The 17,824-nt window shown below is 40.0% G+C and overlaps 2 protein-coding genes and 1 non-coding gene across 4 annotated transcripts in view; 1 reads left to right on the top strand and 2 right to left on the bottom strand.

The window, feature by feature from the left end:
• The window catches only part of LOC102303555 (nucleolysin TIA-1), a 10,225-nt gene extending 2,864 nt beyond the window's left edge, over positions 1 to 7,361 (bottom strand). Inside the window, exons 1-11 of the mRNA XM_005952356.3 lie at positions 7,131 to 7,361; positions 6,303 to 6,399; positions 5,978 to 6,076; positions 5,120 to 5,174; positions 4,761 to 4,848; positions 4,461 to 4,536; positions 4,146 to 4,254; positions 3,952 to 4,047; positions 1,486 to 1,570; positions 687 to 825; positions 62 to 213 (exon numbers count right to left, since the gene is read on the bottom strand). Coding sequence (XP_005952418.1) covers positions 62 to 213; positions 687 to 825; positions 1,486 to 1,570; positions 3,952 to 4,047; positions 4,146 to 4,254; positions 4,461 to 4,536; positions 4,761 to 4,848; positions 5,120 to 5,174; positions 5,978 to 6,076; positions 6,303 to 6,399; positions 7,131 to 7,159 — 1,025 coding nt within the window. The 5' untranslated portion in view covers positions 7,160 to 7,361. The remainder of the gene's footprint in view (positions 1 to 61; positions 214 to 686; positions 826 to 1,485; positions 1,571 to 3,951; positions 4,048 to 4,145; positions 4,255 to 4,460; positions 4,537 to 4,760; positions 4,849 to 5,119; positions 5,175 to 5,977; positions 6,077 to 6,302; positions 6,400 to 7,130) is intronic.
• A 309-nt stretch (positions 7,362 to 7,670) lies between these two features.
• On the bottom strand, positions 7,671 to 7,741 carry trnag-ccc. The gene has a single exon. It is a non-coding gene; the product is annotated as a tRNA-Gly (tRNA).
• Positions 7,742 to 11,638: 3,897 nt separating this feature from the next.
• Positions 11,639 to 17,739, top strand: rchy1 (ring finger and CHY zinc finger domain containing 1). Of its 2 annotated transcripts, none has more exons than XM_005952354.3 (9): positions 11,639 to 11,970; positions 13,838 to 13,957; positions 14,107 to 14,222; positions 14,483 to 14,561; positions 14,651 to 14,695; positions 14,807 to 14,865; positions 15,639 to 15,668; positions 16,114 to 16,234; positions 16,350 to 17,739. In XM_005952354.3, the coding sequence occupies exons 1-9, from the start codon at positions 11,920 to 11,922 to the stop codon at positions 16,509 to 16,511; spliced, it is 783 nt and encodes a 260-aa protein (XP_005952416.1). In that variant the 5' UTR covers positions 11,639 to 11,919; the 3' UTR covers positions 16,512 to 17,739. The 2 variants fall into 2 exon arrangements, with proteins under 2 accessions (XP_005952416.1, XP_005952417.1); XM_005952355.3 differs by having other exon boundaries at positions 11,643 to 11,913.
• Positions 17,740 to 17,824: the final 85 nt, after the last annotated feature.

Consider the following 17,824-nt stretch of genomic DNA (forward strand, 5'->3'; position numbering starts at 1 on the left):
GTCTTGAACTGATGGTGTTGGAGTAGGAGGAGGCAGAGAAGAGGAGCCCTGTGCTACTTACTTGAAGCCCTGCTGGTTCCAAGCCTGCCCGTAGACACCGTAGGTGGGGACCTGCCACCCATTGGGGACATACTGGCCAATCTGGGGCCCGTTGCCGTACCACTGTCCCCACTGGCCATAAGGCTGGGCTGCAGCAAAGCCCATCTTGTTCTGCTGCAGGGTATAGCACAAAAAAGGATAACTTCAGAATGGTTTAACAGCAGCAGATCCCACAAAGAACCTTGCAGAATCTATTTAACAGTGGCATAGCTGGCATGGCTTTTTATTTGTTAAATTAACCACTTATTTGCATATCGGGTACAATATTAGATAAAGCTGTGAGGTCATTACTGGTGACTTTTTCTTCCTGCTTGGGACTCCTGCAGGTGACCATGTTGCAATAACACAAGCCAATGGGTCACTTGCCCGAGTACATCACAGTATCTTAAATATATCAATTTCATGTACAGGATACTCAATTATCCCCATACTTTTTGTAACACTCACATACCCTCATATAGCAAAAAAGCTGATACTTGAGCTGAACTAGAGCAAGACATACTGCAGCACTATTTGTTTGGTGTTCTTTGCCATACCAAGTCATTATGTAATGCTGTCCCTCTTACTACAGTTCATAGGACCCTTACTTGTGGCACAGGCATCTGCTGCATGGAGTTCATCATGTCTGGGGTCTCTTTACCCCAGTAACATTTGACTATGTGCCCCTCTATAGACGAGCCATTCACAGACACAATGGCATGGGCTGCTGACTCATGGGAGTTAAACCTGGACAAACAGAGGGAGAGAGAGAGAGACTAAGGAAACGCTGAACATCATTTCATAAATATCCACTCAGCAATGATGACCACAATGCATGTGTTTGTTAGCAAACTGAGAGGGGAATAAACCATTAGATTCCTTGGCTATTAATGGCTAAACTACTAATAGTACAGTAGACATCTAACATTCATCATGGACTAGAACTGATACAAATGTGTTGCAGCACAGACCTGTAAACAAAATCTGTAGGTGTATGTGATGCATATATGTCACACCATTAAGACATACTCAGTGTCCACGGCAGTGCTGCTTTTTGCTTCCATTTAGTGCTACTGCTCTTGCAGTACAGTTTATGAACCCACTGGAACAACCCGTTTTATATTTTCTCTTTATGTTAAGTGTTTTGGTGTTTTCCTTCTTAATCATGCTAACTGGTACACATCAAGTTCCCCTGTTCAGGGCAATAAAGTGAACAGAACAAAGTAAAAATCTGTACTCCAGGCTGCAAAAAGTAATCACAATTACACTTGTCTATCATTATGACCAGGGCCGGGGGATCAAGCCCATTCCAAAGAGTTCATTAACCTTTTCTTTCAGCTGTAAACCTTAGCATCACCGTTTGATCAAGCAAAGAAATGAAGAAGAAAACAGAAAACATCCACATACCTGACAAATGAATATCCTTTGTCAGGAAAAACTCTGACTTCCATGATTTGTCCAAAGGGGGAGAAGGTCTGTCTCATTAGTTGCTCTAAAAGACATAAATAATGAGACTCTTAGAGACAGTTTCTGTAAGGGCTGTGTCCTGATAAAGTAACTGCTACCCAGGATACATGTGGATATGCCACATACAGGTGGTCAGCACATTTATAATCAACAAGCAGAAACTAATAAACAGACTGGGCTATGTAGCTATACTTTACCTTTTCCAGCAGTGAAAAGGTATAGTATTTCTATAGCTACAGTGTAGTTATAGAGTACATCACATGTCTCTTTCATTGAGGTAAACACGATCTGAAAAGTTTATTTTGGGACAAACTGATGCTTTTCTTTTTTTGTTAAATCGCTGCATTTAAAATGAAGCATGTATGACTATGTTAAACTCACTATGAACTCTAGCAGATGCACTGATGCTTGAGCAGCTTCTTTGAATCTCTCTGCGCTTACTAATAAATATATACTCATTTTAATAATAAAGATTTGACAACCAACAGCAAAAAGCTTTGGCTACCATGGGTAAAGACATTTATGTATTAATTCATAAACTAAATTATGCTTAAAAATTTCCACAAATCAGTAGGACTCCTGAGTAAAACAGTTAAACTCTGAGGTCTATTTATGTCAACATATTTGCACTATAGGATTGGGAAAATAAAGAAAGAAATAATTGAAGAGCTCAAGAGCTCACTTTGGCAGCAGACCAGTTCTTGTCTATCACCTACATGATGCTAGCAGCGTTAGCTTGAAAGCTGGGCAGGCTTGAACATGTAGTTGGTCTTAGAGGCAAAGTACTCTCGTGGTTTAAATCATACCTAACTGAGAGGTCTTTCTCTGTCTCTATGGGAAATCACTCTTCCTCCTCTGCACCTCTCCGTTGCGGTGTGCCCCAGGGGTCTGTGTTAAGTCCAACACTGTTTTCTCTCTATCTGCTACCCCTGGGAAAATTTTTCAGGAACCACAATATCTCTTTCCACTGCTATGCGGATGATATCGAAATCTACTTCCCTCTAGACCTGGATCTCCCATCCCCGCTATTGCCGTTGCTTAACTGCCTGTGTGACGTCAAAGACTGGCTACTGCATAATTCGCTCACCCTCAACGAAAATAAAACAGAAATGATCGTCTTTGGTAGCCACATGCCGTTGAAACAGCTATCGGGGACCTTAGGTTCTTATGCCAGTCACCTATCGTCTACTATAAGAAATCTTGGAGTAGTGCTGGACAGTTCCCTCAAATTAGATAAGCAAGTGGCTGCAGTAGTAAAAACCAGCTTCTTCCAACTACGCCAAATTTCGAAGGCAACACAAGGACCTTGAAAGGCTCATTCATGCTTTTATAACCTCTAGGCTGGACTATTGTAATTCTCTTTACCTAGGCCTGCAACTGTCCCTCATCCAACGCCTACAATTAGTCCAGAATGCCGCTGCACGCCTTTTAAGCGGCACTAGAAGACAGGATCATATCACTCCTATTCTAGCTAACCTTCATTGGCTTCCTGTCAAATACCGTATTGTTTTTAAAATCCTTCTATACACTTTTAAAATTTTAAATAACCTGGCACCTAGTTATCTGATTGACCTTCTTAATTTATATATCCCCACAAGGGCACTCAGATCCTCTAATCAGGGGCTCCTAATGCAACCAATGTCTCGACTAAAGACGAAAGGGGATCGTGCCTTTGCTTTTGCTGCACCAAAACTTTGGAACAGCTTGCCGGTTGATGTCCGTGCGTCGGAAACTACTCAATCTTTCAAATCACGGTTAAAAACCCATTTGTTTAAGCTCGCCTTTCAAACCACTTAGTATAATTTCCTCCCGGTTCGTGCTTGTTGTAATATTACCATTATATAACTGTATTTTTTGTTGTTGACTGTTCTCTTTTGTTGTAAATCTGCAAATATGGCTCGTCTGTGAAGCACTTTGTTGTACCTGTGACTTTTAAATGTGCTATAGAAATAAAATTGAAATTGAATTGAAATTATGCAAGCTTTATTTTACATGTTGGCTCCAAATAAATGTTGAGTTTTAAATTGCCTTCCTCCACAACCAGTGTCTCCTTTGCTCACACAGTGATGGGTTTAATTAGCCTGACACTGAGGAAATCACACTGATCATAACTACTAACTAATTTAATGGCTCATTCGGTTTTGGATAAGGTAAAAATATGCCCTTTTTCAATCTTCTTGCAGTACTGAACATGATGTAAAACCAAAGTTCATACCGAGCAGTGACATTTGTGTATCGTTAAACTCGTATAGGGGTGAGGCGTTTTGGGTTTTTTCCTGCTTGTTTGAAAGATCATTGACTAATAACGAAAAGCTTAAATATGAGCAGTCATATCCATCTGAATAGCAACAGATCTGCTGTAATTATCATAGTTATGTTGTCAATGGTACTCATATATTTCATTACCCGTCAGTCCTGTGCTGACTCCACCACAATACACAGTGCAGTTACTGGGGCTGGACTGATTCACTACCTCATCAAAAGAGAGATGCTTGGAGTTATCTGGTGAGAAAAGACAAGCTTCTGTTAATGAATCCATCCATCCGTACATATAAGGACACCTGTAAATCTGCATATCTTACAAATCCTGTATAACATACTTTCATGGGTGGTCTTTGGGGCAGGAGGCTTTCTTGTGGCCCAGTTAGTTCGAATCTGTCTACCTCCTAACCACTGCCCCCCCATGTGCTGAATGGCATTCTCTGCATCCTGGAATGAAGAAAAATAATCTTATTTCATCCACTGGGAGTCTTAACATGAAATCTAGAGTGCACCTCTGCAGAAGCACTGCAAACAAACCAACAAGCAATCTATGTGAAAATGTTAATATACAGAGAGAGAGAGAGAATTCATAGACACAAAGTGCTTCCGAGCCTCATTAACAGCAATATTAAACTCACATGACGCCTACTTACCCATTTGTTAAAGAAAGACACGAAGCCATAGCCTTTAGATTTCCCTGTAGCCATGTCTTTCACAACACGAGCATCTCTGCAGACAAAAATCACCAAACAGCAGCTTGTCACAAACATTCAGCACAACCAGAAGTCTCTGCTGTAAGAGGACTAGCAGGTCTCTAAATAAGACAATGGGCCCTCTCCTCCTCTGCCTGAGATTTATTTCATTCTTTTCTTAATATATCTAAATGGGAATATGTGGTCATGTGTGTTAACCCAGACTTGATCTTTGATAGTAAACATTAGTTTGAAACTTACGATATCCTGCCAAATGGACCAAAGGCAGCTTTGACGTCTTCTGTGGTTATTTCTGGGCTGAGGTCGCCAACAAAAACATGAAAATGATCTATTTGGAGGAAAAATGTGGTTTAGACCCACTGTGCATTAGAGTACACACTCTGTTTCAAGCTTTATACTTTCCAAGAACCTTAGTTCCTATTAGAGACCGCTGATTGCTATCAGTTTGTTAACAGAGGAAGGACAAAATAAGCATAAAATCAATCAAAAATCAAATGCTTAAGTTCTGCAGTACTTATTCAGCAATATTATCACAGGGACTCTTTTAGTGTGTTAAAGTTCAAAACTTCACTTCTTCATATACAAATAGTTTTACTTACTACTTGTGTCTTTTTTCTGGCTGGTTGGTGTCGTGGCCCAGTTGACTTTGACTTCCTGTGAGAAGAGCGGAGAAAAAAAGAAGGCAGGTGGAGTAGGTTTACAATATACAGTAAAACCTGGCAATCTCCAATACACAAGTTAATTAAAAGCCAATTTTAAATTAATTGTTTTTTTTTTTATTATTTTAAAGCTGATCTTGACTCCAAATAGGCTTTCAATAACCTTAAGGAAAGCTATGCATTTTTATAAAGCCCGCAATATAACAATGAATGATTAAATGAATGATTTAATACAATATGTTAAATATAAATAAAAATTCAAATAGAATATAATACATACATCTCATCTAAGCAGACTGGTCGCTCAGCACATCTATTTGACTTCTAGGTTAAAGTCCCAGCACTGAACTCATTACTACACCATTCCTGCACCACTTTAATATTCTTTTATCAGCCCCTGGGGTCTCTTAAATGTTGCCGTTTACAATGTTAATTATTTCCTCTATTGTTCTAGATTGTAGGGCTTTATCAAGTTCCTCCATTTTAGAACACTTTATTAAATTACTGCACTCTGCTTAAAATATTGAAAGCAGAGAGCTCACACTTAACAAAAGAACTATGTAGATTTCCTCAACATAAAGACTGAGTGGCCTGGTGGAACCAGTTTTCATCATATAAAGAAACTGTCATCACTTGATCAAGTAGCCGCCCCTTGTCATTTAGAATATCTAATAAATATTATATGGAATGCAGAAACCCACTAGTTTTTCTTTCATGTTAAAAATAACTTTTTTCCCTCACATTTTCCACACCCAAAGCCCACCCATCCCCACTCACCCTGTAGATACGATAGCTTACCTTACCCATTATTTTCCTTCCATTCATAGCTGCCAATGAGGCAGCAGCATGCCTGTGGTCATAGAACTCCACGAAGCAGTACGGATCATTTCCAGCTGTCTGTTAATGGGAAATCAAGACTGATTTTAAGTCAAATATTTAACCACTAGAGAAAATAAAAATCACCTAGTATAGATGAATGTGAAAGGTCCGATATAATGGATTACAAGAAGAAGAAAAAAATGACACATTGGCCGAGACTTCCACAAGCAGCGCCATAACCGCTCACCCCACTGCTGAAAGACAGCCACACCACACTGTATACAGCAGAGACAATAGCACTCACATCGACTATCATTTTACAGCTCTTGCAGGGGCCTATCTGTGTGAAGACCTGCAGAATGAGGGGCTCGGTGACATCCCTGGACAGATTCCCCACATACCTGCAAAAGGAGAGAGATGGGGGAGTTGAGCTTTAGTCAAACAGGAAGTAGCATGCAAACAAAGGCTAGTTAACCAGGCTAGCTTACAACCCACAACAATGAATTATAGCAACATAACAGCCATAAATGAATTGGAACAAAACATTGTCGGGGACAGAGTGTGCTTTACAAAAACAGTCAGTGATTTCACCCCCTCACTGGAGATGTCCCACGCCGTCTCCACGAGCGTTGACGTGGCTTGTCCGCCAGCTAGCTAAAGATACCGCTAACCGGTTTACGGGCCTCGAGCTAAGTGTCTTGGCAGCTAGACACTTTATAAAATACTATCCTTGTTGTTACATTTTCGCTAAAGTGTTTACACTATCAATAAAACAAAGCGTTTTATTTTATTTTAGCTATCATTGCACGCAAAAGGGAGTACTTTCGAAGAACTGACTTGCTAGATGTGTTCGAATGTTTAGGAGGTGCTAGCTAGCATTAGCTAACAATTCACTTTCGTTTGCAAGGAAATTAAGGTTCCGTCTATTTATCCAAATAAACCCAACAAACAAAGAGCTGCGTGTGTTGTATTACATCCATGAATTGTAGTATATAATAACAGAAATGAAACACCCTTAATGACGAGGTTTAAAAGCTTTTAATTGAAACAACAACGTGGAAATATTTCGGACGCGCAGCAGTTAGACGAAGCCTTCCCGTTCCAGGGCATAGACAAGGCCGCTGATACTCACAAGGTTCTGGGTTGATCGTCCTCCATCATCAAGGTTCAGTGGTTTCGTCCTGAGATAGCTTTAATCCAGTGACATACAAATGGTTTGTGCTGAACTTAGCGACCCGAACGTAAAGACTAAATCTACTATTTAATAATATATCTGCGGTTGACTCTGCTCTCTCTGGCAAACACCGCAGACAGCCTCAGTCTGATGCAAACAATAGGAAGTTGAAGATGGCGGAGGAGCAGCGTCAGCAGCGTCAACCTGCGCGCTGAAATTAAGCCAAAATCAAGCGCTCCTGCTCCCACACACAAAGATGCGCCCCCGCATTTTTATTCTATACGTATGGTTAATACAGGCTTTGGGGAACACATTTTTATTTCTCAGTTCCTGATCATTGCTCAATCCGCTAAAATAAATAGAGCCATCTGGAAATCATATTATGTGAGTAGTAGTCACGATGAAACGTCTAAATATTTTAAAGGGTACATTTGACTGTCAAACATTTTGATCACATTACAAATGTCTTGAGATTTAATCGCCGTTGTAAAAGAAGCGTGCGCCGCCCGGGAATCGAACCCGGGTCGCAAGAATGGGAATCTTGCATGATACCACTACACCAGCGGCGCTGCTGAAGAAAGATCCGGGAACGGGATATATGAAGGCTGCCGAATCAGTTGATGTTTATTGAAGGGAGAGGTAAATGTCGTCAATATGATTGAAGACGTTTCGGTAAGTTTGCTTGTCCAAAAAGCAAAAAAAGAGATTAAACCAAGATTGAACAACAGTCAGAATTAGCAGAGTGAGCAGAGCTACTGTAGCTCGGTTTATGGACTTGAATTAGGAGGGATAAGAAAAGTGACAGCAATTGACTGCAATCTGCAATCTACTGAAATCTAATGGTGAGATTTTACATGCTGTAAGTTTAATAAAAATAGAAAATAATAAGTCACCTCCTCTACAAAGATGACATCAAGGTGTATGCCAAGTGTGAACAAGACATCGATTCACTGATACACACCACCAAGATATACACCAACGACATCAGAATATTGTTCGGACTGGAGAAGTGTAGTCCGATGATAACAAATAGAGGGAAGGTATAGAACTGAGGGGATCGAACTACCAGAAGGCAACATTGCAGACACTGAGGACAGTTACAAGTACCTGGGGATCCCACAGGCAAATGGGAACCATGAAGAGGCCGCTAGGAAAGCTGCAACCACCAAGTACCTGCAGAGGGTCAGGCAAGTCCTGAGGAGTCAGCTGAACAGTAAGAACAAGATCTGGTCTATCAACACCTACGCCCTACCCATGATCAGGTACTCTGCTGGGATAATAAGTTTGCCAAAGGAGGAGATAGAAGCCACTGACATCAAGACAAGGAAAATCCTTAACATGCATGGAGGGTTTCACCCCAAGTCCACCACCCTGAGGCTGTACGCCAAGCGGAAGGAAGGAGGCCGGGGATTAGTGAGTGTCAGCACCACGGTCCAGGAGAGACAATGAACATCCATGAATACATCCGGAAGATGGCCCCAACTGACCACATGCAGACAGCAGAAACCCAAGAAAGAGGAGGGAGACGAGGAACCATCATGGAAGGACAGGCCCCTGCACAGTGTGTACCACCGGCAGATAGAGAAGGTGGCTTACATCCAGAAATCCTACCAGTGGCTGGACAAAGCTGGACTGAAAGACAGCACAGAGGCACTAATTACGGCAGCACAAGAACAAGCTCTGAGTACAAGATCCATAGAGGCTGGGGTCTATCACACCAGGCAAGACCCCAGGTGCAGGCTGTGTAAAAATGCCCCTGAGACAATCCAGCACATAAAAGCAGGGTGAAAGATGCTAGCAGGCAAGGCATACATGGAACGCCATAACCAAGTGGCTGACATCTGTGCCGATTGCCAAATATGGTCAAAATGGGAGACGCCCCCAAGGGTGGTGGAGAATGACCGAGCTAAGATCCTGTGGGATTTCCAGATACAAACAGACAAAATGGTGGTGGCTAACCAACCGGACATAGTGGTGGTGGACAAACAGAAGAAGACGGCCGTAGTGATCGATGTAGTGATACCAAATGACAACAACATCAGGAAGAAGGAACATGAGACGCTTGAGAAGTACCAAGGGCTCAGAGAGGAGCTGGAGAACATGTGGAGGGTGAAGGTAACAGTGGTCCCAGTGGTAATCGGAGCACTAGGTGCGGTGACTCCCAAGCTAGGCGAGTGGCTCCAGCAGATCCCAGGAACAACATCCAAGATCCCTGTCCAGAAGAGTGCAGTCCTAGGAACAGCTAAGATACTGCGATACCGTCAAGCTCCCAGGCCTCTGGTAGAGGACCCTGCAGGGGCGAGAGGGGATATATAACAACAGTTAAATGTCATACATAGTTTTTTTTTTTTCACAGTATCTCAGGAGATTTACCAAAGTACCCTAATTTACCTGAGTTCACCCTTGCTCTTTTGAAATTATGCTATGTTAAAAAAAAAATCATATTGAGAAAAATATTGCAAAATATTCACCAATACAGTCAGAATTAGGTTGATAAGTAGTTCAACAATTGCACAGTCTTTTGTAACTTTGCCTCTGAACACCAGTGGACCAGCGACTCATGTACAGGCTTTAATTTAAAGGGTTTTACGAAAGTGTTGTATTAACCATTCATTACTCAGACGTTTTATCTTAATGTCAGTCCCCCATTTTAAGGTACAAAACATAATTGAACACACTAACATAAACTTAAATGTAAGAATTGTCATTAATGAGTGGATGACAATGATTCCCATTCAATAATTACCTTGAGTCTATAAGTCATGGGCATCACTAAATGCTGTGCCAGGTATTTACTACAGCCGCTGCTTGTTTGTGGGTTTCTCTGCTTTAATCCTTGTCTTCATTCCAAAATTATATGAAATGTGTCATTGTCCAAAAACATATTAATCTAAGTGTACACCTATGATAGATCAATATCAGCTGAGTATATTGGATAATTGCTTGGTCAGGATCCATGTATTGAGTATAATTCATGCACAGCTGTTGAACATGTATAATGAGAATCACTGGTTTTGGGTTATTGTCTTACTTGTAGTGATGCAATACTATATGTCAATACTCCTAAAACTGGCGATTTTCACTATAAATCTTCAGGAGCTACAAATGAATCATATGTGTACGCTATTTTAGCTCTTAAAAATTGCATGCAAATTATTTTCTTATTTGCTCCATAATATCTAAGAAAAAAGTTTTCTTCTGGATGCTTCAATAATTTCGAACCATTATTAAACCAGTTGATTCAGACTAACAGATTTTCTTTTTTCTTTTTTTTCTTTTTTTTTAACAGTTTATGTGACTACTTAGTCCATACAAACGTGGATTCCATAGAGGTAGGTGGGGTAAAGATGAGTGAGAGTGTAAATGGTGTGAAAGTGATGGGAGTTGTATACACTAACAAGCCAGATTCCATGACTGCCACTTGAAATCTTATTGAAGAAAACACATTCAGCTGATCCCACCTAAAATCAGTTCAGTTACCCTTCAGGTAGCCTTCTTCTTTTCAATACTAAGATACTACATTTATGGATGAAAATAGTAAATACTGATGGTAGGCCTTCTTGAAATGAAATATTTACTACGTGAGTCCAAAACCTTTAAATTAATACTTTAAAAATGCCTGAAAAAAGGTGTCAGAATAAAGCAAATTCCAAATTGTGTGGTATTCTAGGCTGTATCCATATAGAGGTCAGGTAGAATAAACCAGAAACCCTCTAAATCTGCTCTGTTTCTGTTCATAAAGTCTAAAATCCTTGCATCTTATTTACAAGCACAGTCCCAGCTCATTTACCATGGCATGCTTATTGGGTTTATGTGGTCATGGGTCTAAAGAAGAATGAAGAGGCTTGGAAATTAGGCTTAGACACTCATAAGCAAATCAAAGACCACAGAAAAAGTCTGGTGCACAGCAATGTGGTGAGGGAAATGGAACACTAAAGCAAAGGGGAGGATTCTATATTATAAACAACAAGATTATTTCAGAAATAAGAAATGTAGATAAAGCAGGGAAACAATACAAAAAGAGAATATTTTAACTTAGAATGAATCTTGCTGGTCTGTGTGAACACTGTTAGGCTGAAATGAGATCGCTATTTAGGCTAAAATGAACCTTAACCTCCAAAGACCTGAACTCTTCCACAGCATGCATTTTTAATTTCTCTTTGATATTTGGGCTGATTGGGACCTGATAAATGTAAAAACAAAGAATTATCAGCGTTTTGTTTTTGTTTTTTTTACCTAATTTTTGTTTCTAAGAAAAATGAGAGCCACATATGAGGATATTCGCCCTCATATCCACATATGAGGATATGAGGATATTCGTTTAAAATTTTGATAGAACAGTACCAGTATAATGTCCTCATAAGTGGATATCAGGCCCTTGTAGAGCAAAATTGAGTATTTTGGTCTAAATAACCCAAAATGTGATGTCCACATATGTGGACGCCAGGTCCTAGGAGGTTGAAGTTGTGTGGACATGTTTAATGTTCTTTAAGAGACAGTATTTATGGGCGCAATAAAATACTGTATAAAATAGTTTCTTTTGTTTTGTATTAATTTTGTGTCTGTTTGTTTTTCCGTTTTTGTGTTTTGAGTCATTGGGTAGGATTTGTGCAGACTGCGATTCACATTCCGAAGCAGAGGTGGCGCTAATGCAACCTCAACGATGACATAATCAACAACACAGGAGCCAACCGTGCAACGCTCTAGAGCGGAGGGAGAAGAAGAAGCATTCCATTTCGGGGTAAGCATGGCTGCTTCTGCTGGTTGTGATCATTACATTCGAAGCTGCTTATTGAAAGTGAGTAAAATGCTTTAAAAAATGTTCATACATTTGTCTTAAATATACGGTGCCAAGTTATAACTGTGCTATAACGATTATGTCGTCGGTATATCTCTGCTAGAGACTGTCATAGTTAGCTAGCTAGCTAGTTATTTAGTCTTCAGCCGGCAAACGTCGCTGTAACAGGGTTAAATAATAATAAATGTTTCAGACGGCATGATTTTGCATAATATCTGCACGGCGTTGTTGAAGCGAGGGGCTTGAGAGTTTCTGGAGCTTTTCTCGCCTCCTTCCCTCCGGTCTTAGTCCTTCCCATCATAATTACGCGCGGAGGAGACAAGGAAGCCTGCTCCCTCTCACATTTGACAAATAGGAAAAATGAGAGTTTATGTGTTTAGCGCAAAAGAGCACAAAACTGAATAGAATTTAAAATTGTTGCCTTCCTAATCGGTTGTACTTGGCCTTGACAGAAAACGTCAGGGGGGGTCAAGGAAAGGCGTGGGGAATTTATCATTTATTTTATATACGTTTTAATTACGTAACCTTTACACACTGTTTATATTTAAATCTTTTACATTGTGTCCAAATTTGATGTACAGATCTATTAAAAGTGTGTAAACAGCCTATCTGACGTTTGATAAGTTGATGACTCATCTTTATATTTTCAAACAGCAGGGAGAATGTACTTTTTTTTTTAGGTCTTGGAGCCAAAACGTCTGATGCCACACGATATCATGTCCTGTTTTACCTAACACGTGACGTGACAAATATATTTTATCCTCATGTCCTCATTGCCAATTTTTAATTAATTACTTAAGGGGTGGTCAGGCCGTGTCATTAGTATGGAAGCTCTTCACTGTGAGCCAAGACCTTTATAACAGCACGCCTAATCAGACACTTGATTAGTAGTTGAACATGGACATGTTGGCTAAAGCTGTTCAGAGTTCAGTCAGCCAGCAGCCTGGGTATGAGAATCCAAACAGCTCCAGTTATCAGGGGAATTTATAAATGTTGTTTTGTTATATATCACCGGCTTTTGTTTGATAAGGTCAAATATGTCAAATAAAGGTGGGTGTACTGCAGCAAATTGTTATTTAATTATTTGTACTTCTTTCCAGTAGCAGAGCATTTTTTCAGTTGTTTAAGAGAGAGGGGCTTCTTGACTTACTGCTGTTCGGGAGAAATTTAAAGTTTATTCATATATACACATGCATATCATATTTTCAGACACACACATAATTTCCATGACAGTGCCAAGCTCCCTCTTGAACTTTGTCAGCACTGTTTAATAAAGAATTTTCAGAATAAGGATTACATTTAGGCGCGCGCGCGCGCGCACACACACACACACACACACACACGCTTAGTAACTTATTGCTACAGCTACACAAACTGTGATAGGACTACTATATGGGCTCAAATTGTAGTCATGAATATTTTGTACTTGTAAATCAGGATTTTTATGTGTAAAACAGATTTGTGTGTGGACTTAGCCAAAAAATACTTCAATAAAAATAATTCAATAAAAGGGCATTTATTCCCTTTAAGGACCTGAAGCTCCATAAAGCACCCCTCCAATAGCCAAACCCACCTGTTCTCTGATTGGATAGTTCAATTTGTGATTGACACGACATTGGCCAATCAGATGAAAGGAAGAAAAAACAGGTCAAAATTCATACTTGTAACTTGAAACTTGAGTGCAGAGTTTCACATGTATTTTTTGGCTAAGTCCACACACAAATCTTTTTTACACACACACAAATTCTTTTTACACATACAAATCCTGATTTACAAGTACAAAATATTTATGACCACAATTTGAGCCCATACTACTATACCCATCCCTGTCTGTGCCCTGTGTAATCGCGTTTCTGCTGTACTGCAGGCACCTTGCTGCGGTAAACTGTACGTGTGTCGGCTGTGCCACGATGCAGAGGAGAACCACCAGATGGATCGATTCAAAGTCAGAGAGGTGCAGTGCTCAGCGTGTCTGACGGTGCAGCAGGTAACTGAGGAAAAGCTAGTTAACGTGTTTGAGCTCCACCGTCGGTTACAGCAGGACGTCTCGATGTCACCTTAGTGCTTGAGTTGTACTTTTCATTATGGTTAGCTCAGATGAAGGGAAAAAGCTGTACAAATGTTATACTTTTGTAGACACAGCAGACTTGTCAGCAATGTCATTTGCTGTTTGGGGAGTATTACTGCGACATTTGCCACTTGTTCGACAAAGACAAGAAGCAGTACCACTGTCAGCCCTGTGGAATCTGCAGGTAAGAAACTGATTCAATATATTTGATGTTTATAGTGTCTAAATATTTCTATGTGTAACTTTAGTAGTAATAATGATACGGGTACTGGGGAAATGTCTTCTTAACGTTCCCCACAAAGTTTTCCCATTTTTCTTAATTCATTAAGAAACTGTCAGAGATAAAAATCACAGTGTTGTGTTATCATGCTGATATTTCACTGTTCCCGAAACACGTGATGGCAAAATTTGTCATTTAGTGAGTTTTCAAATGTGCCTCTACAGGATTGGGCCCAGAGAGAAGTACTTTCACTGCGAGAAGTGCAATTTGTGTTTAGCTCAGGATCTGCAAGGAAACCACAAGGTGACTATCGCTGTGTTCCTGACTCGCCTACATCTATCTGTATGTTGAGCCCTCACAGTTTTAATTTCCCTTTATTTTCTATGTTTCAGTGTGTTGAAAATGTTTCAAGGCAGAACTGTCCTGTCTGCATGGAGGTAACAGCATTAATGGGATAGAAGGCGAGGAGAATGGTGGCTCTTTTTTTAATCTGTTTTCTCCAGAGTTTAATATATATTTCTTTCTTTTTTAAATGTTTTTTAATGCAGGATATTCACACATCCAGGATTGGAGCTCACGTTCTTCCATGTGGCCATCTTCTACACAAGTAGGATTCCTTACTCTCTGGATACTGTCAGTTCAGGGTTATGGGGTTTAATAGTGTATTTTTTAATTTCTACCAGTGGCACAAAATGATATTTAAAAAAACACACTGGGCATTTTTCCCACTTCCAACACAAAAAGTCTTTCACATCTTAATCTTTAATAATGACTGATTTTACTTTACTGGAATTAGTCCTGTTAGACTGATTTGGTGACTTATCCAGTTTTTTTTCTGTGTGAAATATCTCACCTACACGACTATGCTGGTGGAAAAATAGTTACAGTCTAATATCAAAATCAGGTCAACAGTCCTGTTTCTCCTATTTGCTGCTGCTGATAGTTCAGTGTCGCTGCTCACACACACACACGCACAAATTAACTTGAAAGCATCCAGAAGTCTGTGGAAAATTTGTGACAGAAAACTATAGTGAAGCACACTCCATTTATTATTGTGACTCTTTTAATAATATGAATGTTTAATGCATGTGTAGGGAAATGAATCACAGATATTTGAGTAGGATCAGGCACCTATCTGACCAAAATGTCAAATAGGTGCCTGATTGCAACACTGTCAGTTTGACAGTATCTGTTCACAGACAAACACATAGTACTCAAAACTACCTTTGTAGTATATCCTGCTGCCAGAGTCTCCAAGAACACAATTTTGCAGTAATGACAAAACAGACTCAGCACTGACAAACTGACTGCAGATTAAAATATCTTCACGATCTATTGTGACATAATAGTAACAATGCGTTTGTTCACCCTCTTCTACAGGACCTGCTTTGATGACATGATCAGAACAGGGTATGTTTAATGAACTCCTTTTTCTGGTAAAATAAGATGTTGTTGTAATTAACGGACCGGGTTATAGTCTGCTTTTTACCCCTCAGCCGTAAAAGGCTGACGGAGTATTGTTGTTGCCCTGCTAAGCATGCAGGATGTGTCGACACAAGTTTGTAAACGAGACCATGTAAGATTTTGAAATTGATACAGTAGTTCCATCTACTAAAAAATCTCAGATAAGTTTGAATCTCAGTGACCTTGACGTCAAGGTCAGAGGTCAGGTTTTTGTGCAGGCTTCTGTAATTTGTAAAAGCTTGTCCAATCTACCTGGTATAGAGCAAAAACGGTTTCTGATCAGCTTTTTAAAGGCTACATTGTGGCAATGTAGGGATTTTTGTGTCCTCTTATTTGATTGCTGGTGGCCTTCCATATGATTGTTTTTTTCCCTCCCCTGTGTTTGTTTCAGAGCTTATCGCTGCCCACTGTGCATGCACAGTGCTTGTGACATGCAGAACCACTGGAAGGAGATAGATAAAGAGATCGCTCAGTCACCAATGCCCACTGAGTACCAAGGAGCAATGGTCAAAGTAGGCCTTCGATAACACAATAAAATGCTGGTGCATTTATCTAAATGTGAATATGAAACCGATATTTGTTCTGTTTGATGATTTATTTTTATTTTTTTTAATGTCCTTACTGCAGATTATGTGTAACGACTGCCAAGCTCACTGTACGGTGCCTTTCCATGTGCTGGGAATGAAGTGCACCAGCTGCGGCTCGTACAACACAGCGCAGGATGGAGGACTCATCCAGCTGCAGCAGCCCGAGCAGAACATGGAGCCACAGCAGCATGATCAACAGTAGCTTCCACACAACATTAAGAGTACATGCTTGACCAAAACCGAAGGCATGTGATGTAGTAACGAGCATCTAGGGTAAAACTAGACTGAGCCGGCTTCTCCAGTTTGTACATACAAAAATGTATTTATCTACTTTCCCTACCTGCTAATGTTCATCGTGGATGGAATTTTTCCCAGGATCCACTTGGTGGGAATCACTGGACAGGATCACCATACTTACAAACAAAGACAATTTAGAAGCATAGTCCGTATGACCTGCATGTTTATAGGAGGCGGCACGATTGAATCATTCAAAGCCACGCAGGTGATGGTGACAGTGGTGTGCAGTTGTGGTTAGTTAGCCTGATACATCTGGTGTATGTGCCATAAATCTTATTTAAATGATCTGAGTAAGATAAAGTGTTAACTAATGTGTGTTTGGCATTGGCATTGGTCAGCCTGTGCTGTTACTTGCATAGTCTCCCTGTTAGTCAAATATTTAACAGATGGCATTGTTTCTTCATTAGAGTTCTAAATACATATTTTAGTTTATCATTGTGGATCCCTCTCTCTATGATTTTTAGTTGGAACTTGCTACAAGGGTTGAAAATGGTTTATTGTATAAAATTCTAGTTCAAATCATGCATATCTTAAAAAAAGGCTCATTATATATAAACTTGATGATCTATCTTTAAAGCTTTGTCTTTAAAGCTGTCATCAAACCCCACTTATAATTGTAAAATACTATATGTGCAATCTGAAATTTAAAAAACTAAATTACATACAAATGGAAATATATGTGAATTAAATTTAGATGGCTTTGCAATGCTCCACAGCTAGCCAACATCCTGTATAATTTCTGCTGTGCCCACAGACTGTATATTAAAGAAAGATGCATGTAACCTCAAAGATTTCAAAAGCGGAGTCTGTGAGGAAGTGCCTTGAATTTGCTTTCTTTCTACTGACCAGCAGGGGGCGACGTCTGTTTGCAAAAAGAAGTCAGACTGCAAAAACATCAAGACAGCAGCTGCCAAAATGCTGAGGATGAGACTTCGGTCTTTTATATACAGTCTGTGGTTGTGGCTGCTGTGATAAATGGCCCTTGATTATTTTTGCATGTTTTCCCCTTGCAGGTATCAGGTTTGCTGAACTGTACTCTGACTGTACCACTGTTCAAAAGTTGAATAAAGAAACGAACTAATTTTTGCCTCTTTTTTTATTAAAACCACCTTATAGAACATCACATCAGTTTTTTTTTATCACACTGTTCACCAAAACGCAGCAAACCTTCACCATCTTATCCAGGAGGGTCACCTCTTCACCCTCACATGGAAGAAG

This window comes from Haplochromis burtoni, unplaced genomic scaffold (genome assembly GCF_018398535.1).
Source record: "Haplochromis burtoni strain Fernald_Lab_line unplaced genomic scaffold, NCSU_Asbu1 Contig_1547, whole genome shotgun sequence".
NCBI classification, from domain to species: domain Eukaryota; kingdom Metazoa; phylum Chordata; class Actinopteri; order Cichliformes; family Cichlidae; genus Haplochromis; species Haplochromis burtoni.

Coding starts and splice junctions, on each gene's coding strand:
- rchy1 (XM_005952354.3), top strand. CDS start 11,920: ATGGCTGCTTCTGCTGGTTGTGATCATTACATTCGAAGCTGCTTATTG. Junction 14,696..14,806: donor ACTGTCCTGTCTGCATGGAG/GTAACAGCATTA, acceptor TTTTTAATGCAG/GATATTCACACATCCAGGAT. Junction 15,669..16,113: donor GATGACATGATCAGAACAGG/GTATGTTTAATG, acceptor TGTTTGTTTCAG/AGCTTATCGCTGCCCACTGT.